Source organism: Vanellus vanellus (genome assembly GCF_965231255.1).
Source record: "Vanellus vanellus genome assembly, chromosome: 10".
Classification (NCBI taxonomy): Eukaryota; Metazoa; Chordata; class Aves; order Charadriiformes; family Charadriidae; genus Vanellus; species Vanellus vanellus.
The window spans coordinates 15307482-15318070 of NC_138915.1; the positions used below are offsets into that span (position 1 = coordinate 15307482).

A 10589-nucleotide genomic window follows, 5' to 3' on the forward strand; every position below is an offset into this window, starting at 1 on the left:
ACTTTTTTTAAGCCCTTTTTACCTTTCAGTTCATTCTTATCACATTTCTTGCTCAGCTGAAACACCCTTGCCAGACACGTACATTACTGTAAGAAGCACACTTGCCAAAGCCTAAAACACCTGAACATTATCCTAAAAGTAATACCCAATCTGCAGTTTTTAGCTACTGGGAGTAGATATCTTTAAGACCCACACGTGTAGGACCCTAATTTGTTGAGAAGACATTCTTCTTTTCTCCCTTTAGACAGAGACTGTTTTCTATGGAGAGACAATAGTTTTTCCGACAGTCTGTTCAAATAGCAAATAAATTGTGCCTCATTATCCAGAATGTCCTGCACTTGCCTGACTTCTACTATATTTACTAGCTGGCAGCAAAAACTCAACATCAGAGTTTATTTAACTCCTTCAGCACAGGAAATACAGCTACTCTAAAGCTCAACAGTAACAGGTCACTCAGCTCTTAAGCACCTGTGATTGACGATGGAAAAAATAGCTGTATTAGAACTATTTAAAACTTTTGTATCTACTGCAATATTATGAAAAGACTGTAATAAGTTTTTTGTTTAACAAAGCCACAAACTAATGCCGAATACTACTAAAGCTGATCTGAAAGAGCCAGAACAGTGCTCGTTGTAAAGAAATAATAGCAGGCATGTGCCTGCGCACACCCCTCTCTCCTGCCTGACCACTTCAGTGTGTCCAGTCACAGGCCGATACTGGTTACAGGGCTGTGAGCGCTCACCACCCATGCAGTTCCCTCCTGGCAGGGTAGGACAAGTTTTTGTGCAGCTGCAGTGAGCCAGAATGATTCCCGACTTGGGATAAAAACACAACCAAGCTCCCCTCTGCATCAGCTCCAGTGCTCGTCTACTGTGGAGGGAGCCGTTTCAGCTCCCCTGGCTGGGAACGCTCACCCGACAGAAGAAGGAAAAGGTTTTTCTGCCGGGGTTAGCACAGCTGATTTTAATTCAGAGAAATGCCAGAGCTGGTGGAAAGCAAGGAACAGGACCACTTCTTTCAACAGCAGAGCATCAGCGGATAGGCCCAGCTATCCTGCCTACCCAGACCCCAGGGATATGCCCAGCTCCTGCCCCGGCACACCGGAGGGAGCGGCACACACTGGAAAGCAGGAAAAGGTGAGTACTTTACTCAGAACTGCTGCCAAAACATTGTTCACTGAACTATGTCATCAAACAGATTATTACTACATGTCACTGGGAAATCATTCATTCCAATTGGGCAACAGGAGTGGTGCTATGGAGCTCAACGCAGTGAGTCATGTCTTGTATAATGTAATCACCTGTATCACAAGCAGGATCAACACCATCCCACAAATAAGATTTTAACACACACACTCCCCCAAAAAGGAAAGGCTTTTCTAATGATATATACTAATTATCATTTAATTAAACCAACTAAAACTTTTTCCAATCTGAATGGAAACTCTTACAGAAGAGAAACAGGCTCCTCCACACATCCTTTCAGTTGCTGGATGTTAAACATATGGCTCTGTCTTTTGGATGGGAACAGAAGAATCATACCTCTGCAGGAAAGATAAACCTGATGACTGCATTAATGTGGTGCCATTCCATGACTTTTCACACTGTGAGCATCAAGGAATGACCTCATGAATGCTCTCTTGCACTGAGTGGTTTCTCCAGCCGTTCTAACTCCTTTTTTCCCCCAAAAAAATGAGTTCCAAAATTGTATTGGTACCTTCCCAATTGTACATCCAGTGAAGTTCAGTGTATAAGCAAGAATTGTCCTTCATTGTAAATTACATGATATAACAGAAGACAAAATAAGATAAAGGGATTATCTGAACTTTTGTATTTACCTATCGTTTTACTCATTCTTTAAATATTTTAAGTGTTAATGCTACAAAATATTTTATTATCCTGCACTAGCCTCCCTTCAGCATGTAAGGGATCTGAAAGGATCTGAAACAAAGGCAGAATCTGCAATTTAATCAAATCCGAGTATGAAATTCTTTTTTACATCTCTGATAATTAGCAACATGGTTCTCAGTCAACAATTGCCAATTCTAGCAATTTATCAAGCTTAATCTTAAAAGACTAAAAAGAAAAAGAGTAATCAATCCAGAAGCTGTGGAATTTTACATCTTACTCGTAGAGTAGGAAAAAATCCCTATGCATACCACTCTCTCTGGAAATAGAAAATTTCACACGAAAGCCCAAACCATTCTCCCAGTGTAATGCAGCAAAATGCTTCCCCTTTTCACTCAGGAGCACGCGGTTTCTGAAGTGCCGTTGCTATTCTATGCCTAGAGAGAGGTGCTGAATTAAGCCTGGCAGCAAATATCCTACTGTGGAGACAGAGCACAAGTTATTCAACAAGCAGTCCTGACTAACTCAGTGCATCTACTCGGAAATGGAAAGGGACTTTCTTGCTTAAAGATCCACGGATTAAGCCACAGTTTTATAAAGAATAGCAAAGGGAGCGAACATCAACACATGTGCAGGCCGGCCAACATTTAAAGACGAAAGATGGATGCGCCAGACTCACGGAGCATGTGGCAGTTATCTGCACACGCCTGGCGGTAATTTGCCTGGGACATCCAGACGTTAAGCAGCTCAGGATACCAGACATCTGCTTGATCGCTGCCCAGACCAGGAAAGTTGGCAAATCCATCATGGAGCCAGAGTTAAATCGGTGCAAGTGAGCTGCTGAGGCATCTAGATTTTAGTGCACAATTTTATTAGATTGTAAACTTTTCTAAGCAACATTTAATGTGGAGCATATTGCACAGACCAGGCACATATCAAAGCGACCGCTCACTTTATTAACATGCCCTCCTCACCAGATTTGCCACCTGCAATCAGAACCACGCCATACATACTACAGAAGAAAGGCTGTATGACACTTCTTTCCCTGCACATTTTCATGTTTCTACAAGCCAGAACAGCCAAAATAAGTGGCCCTTAACCTGAATATTATCACTGTTGTTATTACCAAACAGCCACATAGGCAGGCAGCAACAGCAGCAAATTCTCCTGGAGATTTTTTTCCATAATAACTTCCAGATAAAATGCTCAAACCACAGCCCAGAGCAAAACAAGCTATTCTATTTTCAGGTTCCCAAAAAAACTTGAAAAAAAAAATCTTTCCTTTCACCTCTGTAAATGGATTTTAAGTATCTTTCCAAAACATGCAATTTATTGCATGTTCAAAACATGAAGCTGCAAACATACAGCTGAGAAAAACAAGTCTCCCAAATCAGATTTTCATTAAAAGAAGGAAGGGAAAAGGCAAAGCTTAGCATCAATTATAGCCACATCTCTTAAAGTATGCTAGTCCAAACCCCATACAGCAAAATGAAATAATGGCAAGGATATTATCACCTCCTCAAATATATTAGAAAGTATTTTTAGAATATTAGAAAATAATTAGAAAATTGGAAAAAATTAGAGACGAGTAATACAGGCCAAAACCATGCTTATAAAGAGCTTTTAAAAGAGCATGTTAAAATAATGCAGAAGAGCTGAAAATGTGCTAAGTGAGAGCAAGTTCTGCACCCTGGGATAAAATATAAAGAGAAAAATGTTCTGTAGCCTTAAGATGTGAAAGACCCTTTAAAGGTTAAAATGTGAGTGCACAAGAATGCCACAGTACCACAGAAGAGTTCTCTGACACAGTAACCACACACGTCTTATGGATCTAAAAACTTTAAGAATTGGGTAAAGTAAATCCATCCTTTTAAAAAAAATCCACGTAAACAACCATGGGTGAATGTAACACAGTCACGACTACTTGAACCAGTATGCAAATAAGTTGCTACAGTGATAAGCAGCTGCAAGTAAAAAACTATTAGTGAAATCACGTCAGGGCTAGGAGAAAGTCATATCCCTAAACCTGTTTATGCTTCTGATGTTGGAAGCATTACCACGTATTCTGAAAGACTACTGAGCAAAGGGTCCTCACTGGAGAGCTAAGACAGGCAAGAAGCTTGTTGATCCCCGAAACAAACACACAAAATCCCCTGGTATGACTGCTGACAATTTCTTCTCCAAGGAAGGTTTCAATAAACAGGAAACAAACAAGCAAACAAAGACTCTTTGTGACAACTACTTCTAATAAGATGTCTGTCTTCCCAGCGATAGGAGCCAGATAGCTCTGAAACACCTCTTTTGGGAAGCCCAGTGAAACATTGCTTCAAAGCACTGACTAAATTTGACGCAAGAGCTGCGTAAGGGAAGCAACGCAGGCAGCAACGCAGACCTTCGAAGGCTCTTTCGTACCCAGTCCCCTGTGGGTGGGCAGGCAGGCAGTTGTGCATCATCAGCAGATTTCTAACCTCTAGGCAGTCATACGGCACTTCTCTCATTTGCCAAAATAACAATTAAGAATCAATTGACAATTGTATCAAAAAGCAACAGAAAAGACCAAGAGGATCAAGGCAGCTGAGCAAGCAGGAAATCACTCAAGATCTCAAATATGGAATCTCAGCACAAGGAAGCGGAGACACTGGACTTGCACAAGACGTCAACAGTGTGCAAACACACATGAATTTGAAAAGCCACTATCCACTCGGTTTCCCCAGAGGAAATGGGTTGGAACTACCATACTACCAGACGACATTTTCCCGAGGGGAAAAAAACGTAACATCTCTTCTCTGCTAATGCTGGGATTGGCAATATCTATAAATAACAGCACCTCAGACTCACAGCTAGTTTTAAATCAATGCAGATGGGCAAGGCAGAAACTCAAAGCCAAATCCCATAAGCTGTTCCATACCAGCACAGCCGTTCACGGATGCAAATTCTCCACTTGAATACACAGGCCACCAATAGCCGATTTTCTCTTTTTCATGAAATTATACATATCTTCAGCACAAAGACCAAAACGGACTGAGCCGGAAGAGAGAGCCCATCGAAAAATTCTTGAAAACTAGACCAGACCCAGTCATCTTTATCAAGAATAAACAAAGATAATTTCGAACAGCAATCTGCTGGAGACTGTTCTGATAATCTGTGTCGGTTCAGCGTGACTCGTCTGTACAATGACTCCACATTGAACTGCTACAGTAATTTAAACTAGGAGTACTAATTGCGTGCGAGCTTGACATACCTCAGGCCTTCACAGGGAGAGTGAAGACGCTCCCCTTTACAAACACGTTTTATGGCTCAAGACCACCAGCACTCAATAACAAAGTAATAACCACTTTGGAGTACACCTGGACGATTACCTAGACAGGCAGCCACATGTTGCACGTAAAAAGTACTCAAAAGTGGAAATAAGTAGAAAAGACAAAAGGAACACAAATGCACATAAGCTAGTATTCTCTGTGTGGTTTTGCTTACTAGGTACAATTCTTATTAGTGTGTCTTAAATTACTCTTCTGCCTTGTGGTACCTGACATTTAAAGTAAAAGACTACGTTCAAATAAAAAAGAAAAAGAAATCTCAACAGAGAGTTTTCAGATCTTGACTAAAAGCTCGAGTGAAGTGGGAGTAAACATTCCCTAGATAAAAGTCACCTAGTAGGCAATTTGGTTGTTTCATCTTTATCGTTTCCAAAAGCCCTAGGAGCAATAACAACATATTCAACAGCAAGAGTATCAGTGTATTTTCTGAAAAATACCAACACTAACCTGAACAGTCAAACTGAGAATGGAAAACAAAGTTGAAACACCAGCAGTTAGAACAAGAAACACTTTGTCAGTTTTGCCAAAGCAGAATATTGGGCAAACAAACAAACAAAAAGATCAGACTCCTCTGGGTTTGCAAACTCTCATCGGGTTGGATTATCTCAGGCCTGACTGACCAGTGCAGTTGCAACACTAGGCAGAGATTGTAACTGAATTTGGTTTTCTGTCTGTAAGTGTTCAAAAAGGAGAAACGGGTAGAAAAAACCTTATCCCCAATTGCTAGCACCTATAATTTATTTTTGTTTCGTTATGTGACCGAGATAATTAAAATGAAGGTCAGAGTTATTTGCATTCTTCATAACCCTGACTAAACATTACATTCAGACGTCTAGCTAGCCCTGAAGCCGAGTAGTTCAGGTTAATATACAATCATATGCAATCCAAGGGTCAAATTCCAAATATATCAGACCCTAAGCAATGAGAGAAAAAAGGCCTTTCTTCAACAGTGAAAGCTTCAGTCTGAGGATTAATAGAGAGAAGCTCAGTTCATCCTACCTAGCATTAACCTGTCTCACTCTAATGATTCACTTACAGTCTTGTTCGTTATTGTAAATCGTGTTAAACACCTAAATAATATCAGATAAAAAGGCAATCTAAAAGGATTGCTTACTGTTGATTAGTTTAAGACAGAAGAAAAAAATCTTACACTTAATTTTGATAATTCTATACAGTGAGAAGCAATTTCCCACTAATTCCAAGCCTCACTTTGCAACAGTTTGTTTCTTGTTTCTGAAACATTAACAAAAAGGCCATGGCTTCAACAACGCCATCTAATACACAAAAAGAAGGTTTTAAGGCTTTTTTACTCATGCCCTGTAGAATGAAAGGAAAAAATGTATACGTTAACATAACTGATTAAGCAAAACCAGTATGTCTGAAATCAGACTTCATGCTGCCACTGTTAACATTCCTCTCGGGTACCGGATGCAGTCACAAGCTAAACCTGTAACAGCCTATAGTAAGATTTCAGGTTCTCTAGGAAGATTGTACAGCTTTAAAATTTATTGAATGCAGTACTTACTCCACGTCTGTTCGCTCAATATACAATCCCAGAATTATCCACAAGAGGTATGATGAAGCATAATGTTCATCTTAAATTCTTAATACATTTTGGAAAGGGAAAGCCAGGAGGTACAAACGTCTCATTTTGATGCAAGGAGCTCTCCCATCTGCATCTGAGCTTCTACAATATTGCTAAAGTGGAAAACTAACTCTTGAGCAAGCTATAAAGCAGTTTGAGCAACACTCATGTCAAAATCCCACATCACCATTGCACTGTGCGAGACGGGAAAGGCACGGACGTACTTTCAGTTCCTTCCAGGTGAGGAGACAGTGACAACCACACGTATGCAGTACATCAGTGTTATAAAAGCTATTAGTAAGTTTACAGCATTCCAACTGCAAAGTGCTAAATCAGCGCCATACATTATTACCCAGAGCTCCTAGAGATGAAAACAAGGCCGTTTGCACCCTTTGGAAACAGACCGAGATGACTTTTCAGTTTCGCTGCTTTCAGGTGGAGGCCGGTGCGACCACGGGCGTCGCAGGGCCGCAAAGGGACAACGGCCAACGGCCATCCCCAGGCACCGGCCCCTTGGCAGCCCAGAGGGAAGCTGACCTTTCTCAATGACACATATTCACATGGTTTATACCTAGCAAAAGCACCCACTCCACATCTCTCATAGGCGTTTAATAGTTTCAACATTACATTTCCTAAAATTCCCTTTTTCTTTTTTTCTTCCTTAATTTTCCAGCAGGCCCAGCCGCTCCGGTGGGGAGCACGGTTTGGGCACAGGCTGCTGCTGCAGGCCAGGAATCCCTGAACCAGACCGGCAGCTCTGCCTGGCGACGGGCCCGCCGGCACGTCGACATGTAATCCCCCCGCTCCGCTCCGCTCCGCTCCGCTCGGCTCGGCCTGCCCCGGCCGCCGCGCTGCCCGCCGCCCCCCGGGGCCGCCCGGTGACAGGACCCCGCTCCCGGCGGCCTCCTCCAGCCCACGGGTGCACGCGGAGCGCTGTGTTTTGGCCACGCTGAGCTCCCCCCCGGCCCTGCCAGCCCCGCGGCCCTGTCAGCCCCGCTGGCCGGGCACTGCCGCGGGGGGAGAACCGGCACCCCGCGCCCCCCGCCCTCCCTGCCAGTTCCTCTGCCGCAGCCAATCAGCTGCCGCCTTCCATCGCCGGCCGCCGCTCTCCGGCTTGTAAGACGCGGCGCCATTCGCCGGGCTGGGCCCCGGTACGTGCCCTCAGATAACCCTCCCGGCCCCACAATAGCACGTCCCCGTCAGTCAGCACCAAGCAGCCCCCGCCGCCGCCCCGGTGTGTGTGTGCCCCCCCGGCCTGGCCGCGCTTCCCCTCCGCACCCCCCCGCGGCCCGGCGGCAGCTGCGGCCTCAGCGGGGCGCAGCCCGCAGCCCCGGGAGGGAGGGAGCGAGGGCGGACGGGCGGGGGGTGACGGGGAGCGGCGGCGGCAGCGGGAGGGGGGATCTCGTCGGGGAAGTCGGGAGTGAAACTTGGCTCACCAGGTCCTCGAAGCTCCGGCGGTGCTCCTTGCCCTGCCAGTCCAGGCGCCGGGGGATCAGCTGCGGGAAGGAGACGGGGAGGAGGGACGGGGAGGGAGGCGGCCGTCAGACCCCGGCCGGCCCCGGGCGGGCGAGGGGAGCCCCCGCCGGTGCCAGCCCGCCCCGGGGAGGAGCCCCTCCGTCGCTGCCCCTGGCCCCGGGGCTCCCGCGCCCTCCCGCAGGGTCTCCCGGAGCCCCGGGAGGAGATGGGCTGGGTTAGACGGGGCAGGGCAACCCCCGACCCCCCATACCTCCCTCCCGTCCCCAGGGCTTCCCCCGTCCCTCCGGGGCAGGCGCCTCACCTGGTGCTCCTCCAGCTCCTCCACCAGCACCTGGGGAGAGACGGACAGACACACAAAGGACGTGAGTCCGGCGCCCGCAGCGCAGCGGCTCCCCCGCCCGCCGCTCTCCTGCCCTGTCCCGTCCCGTCCCGTCCCGTCCCGTCCCCGTCCCCGTCCCCGCCCGCCCCGGCCCGGCCGCAGCCCCCGGCTCCCCGCTCACCTGGGCGGATTTCTTGCAGGGTCCGGACTGCAGGAACCGGGCGATCAGGTAGTAGAGCTCTGCGGAGGGGCGAGGGGAGAAGGGGACACGGTTACAATGCGGGGGGCGGCCGGCGGGGCGGAGGGCAGCCCCCGCCGCCAGCGATACCCACCGGCTTCCAGCTGGGTCGGGGCGGCCGCCGTCGCCATCCTCCTCAGGAGGCCCGAGGGGGAGGGGAGGTGGCGGATGGCGCCCCGGGGAGACGCCGCTCCTACTGCGGCCGAGCCCCCATGGAGGAGCCCCGCTGCCCGTGCGCGGCGCTGGCCCCGGTCCGGCTCCCGCCCGGGCTCATGGCATCGCCGTTCGCCCCATGGATATCCCGGCCCGAGCGCCGCCGCCGAGCGGGGTGCAGCGCGCGCCGCCGGCCGCACGGGGGCGGTGCGCGGCCGGGCGCGAGGGGGAAGCGGCGCCGGGAGGGGACGGGGCGGAAGCGCCTGGCCGGAAGGGTGAGGCGGTGACGCACTGGTGGGCGGTGCTCCCGCCGTAGGCGACACTTCCGGTCGGCGGCTCGGTGAGGCGGAGACGCCGGCGGACGGGCGGGCCGTGGCTGGGCCTTTGCGCCGTCCCCGCCGTGACGGGAGGGGGAGAGCCCGCCCGGCCTCCTGCCGGGTAACCGCTGGGAAATAGAGACCCGGAAAATAAGTGGTTTTAAATAAATAAATAAATAAGCGCGGGGATTCGGGAATCTTCAGCTGCTTGTCAGGCGGGTGGGGCAGCGGTAAGCGCGGAGCCCAGGGGCGTCTCATGGAGGGGGGCAGGCATGTGTGCGAAGGGGGAGGCGGCGAGCTAACGGGGCTGCCCTGGGCAGGGGCCTAGCTCGAGGGGAAGGTCTGAGGAGGCGCCGTCAGGTGTGGAGCAGCTGAGCAGTGGTGTACTGGAGGTACAGAAAAGCACATTTATCTGGTTCTGTTCATGAAATTGTTTACCACAAACGTAGACAAAGGTGGTCAAGGCAAAGTGTTGGGGTGCAGATACCTAGTGTTTGGCAACGTGAGAAGCGTCTTGGTGTTTGGAGAAGCTGTTGTGCGTATTGACGTGAAGTGGGCTGTTGCCAATGTGTCCTCATCTCGGCATATACAGTCAGCGGTACCCCCCACAGGGCACAGTCCTGCCAAGGGCACAGAATGGAGGGCGTTGGGTGGCCTTAGGAGCCAAATGAAAATTGCTTGCTCCCAGTGTCCAGGAAATGAAAATGTGATTGATACGGCACCTGTTCTCTTCAAAGGAAAAGGGCTTCAATATCAGTCACTGTTTCTTTAGAGAAACAAATATTTGTTTTTTTCCATGGGAAGCATCCTGTCAAAGCTTCAGAAATTTATGTCACTTCGGCAATAACTTGCTAAAATATAGTAAGTGAATTGACAGCATTCTTCAGTGTAAGGTTGTGTTTTGCCATCATAAATACCTGGTATTTGGTTTTAGAACTCTCCAAGCCTTGGCAGTGTAGCAATTGCTGTCGTAACTGGAAAATAAAAGACAACTCATCGTCATGCTTTGAATACCAAGAGCTGAATCATAGTAAATCGATGCTGTTGAAACATTAAGAATAAATGCATTTTTAGCATGTATTTATAGCATCTGCTCATGACTAGGCTTTCTGTGAAGTGCTGTTTCAAGTTCTTCCTGCTGTTATGGTCAGGATGCAGTCCTTCCTGCTGGCAGCCTGTTCTCAGGATGCTTCGGGGTACCCGACCAAGTGCCGGTAGCTCTCTGGGAGAAGGAGTCGGGTACTTGACATTTCAGCTGTACTGCCTAATTCACCTATGGTTGCCTTAATACATCCGTGGAAGTTGTTTATTTTGTGCCAGGAGTTTGGATTAATGGG

The 10589-nt window shown here is 48.3% G+C and overlaps 1 protein-coding gene across 1 annotated transcript in view; it reads right to left on the reverse strand.

The window, feature by feature from the left end:
• The window catches only part of BRWD3 (bromodomain and WD repeat domain containing 3), a gene marked incomplete at its 5' end in the record, with an annotated part of 57082 nt that extends 47572 nt beyond the window's left edge, over nucleotides 1-9510 (reverse strand). Inside the window, 4 exons of the mRNA XM_082488463.1 lie at nucleotides 8186-8245; nucleotides 8476-8556; nucleotides 8726-8784; nucleotides 8877-9510. Coding sequence (XP_082344589.1) covers nucleotides 8186-8245; nucleotides 8476-8556; nucleotides 8726-8784; nucleotides 8877-9510 — 834 coding nt within the window. The remainder of the gene's footprint in view (nucleotides 1-8185; nucleotides 8246-8475; nucleotides 8557-8725; nucleotides 8785-8876) is intronic.
• Between the last annotated feature and the right edge of the window lie 1079 nt (nucleotides 9511-10589).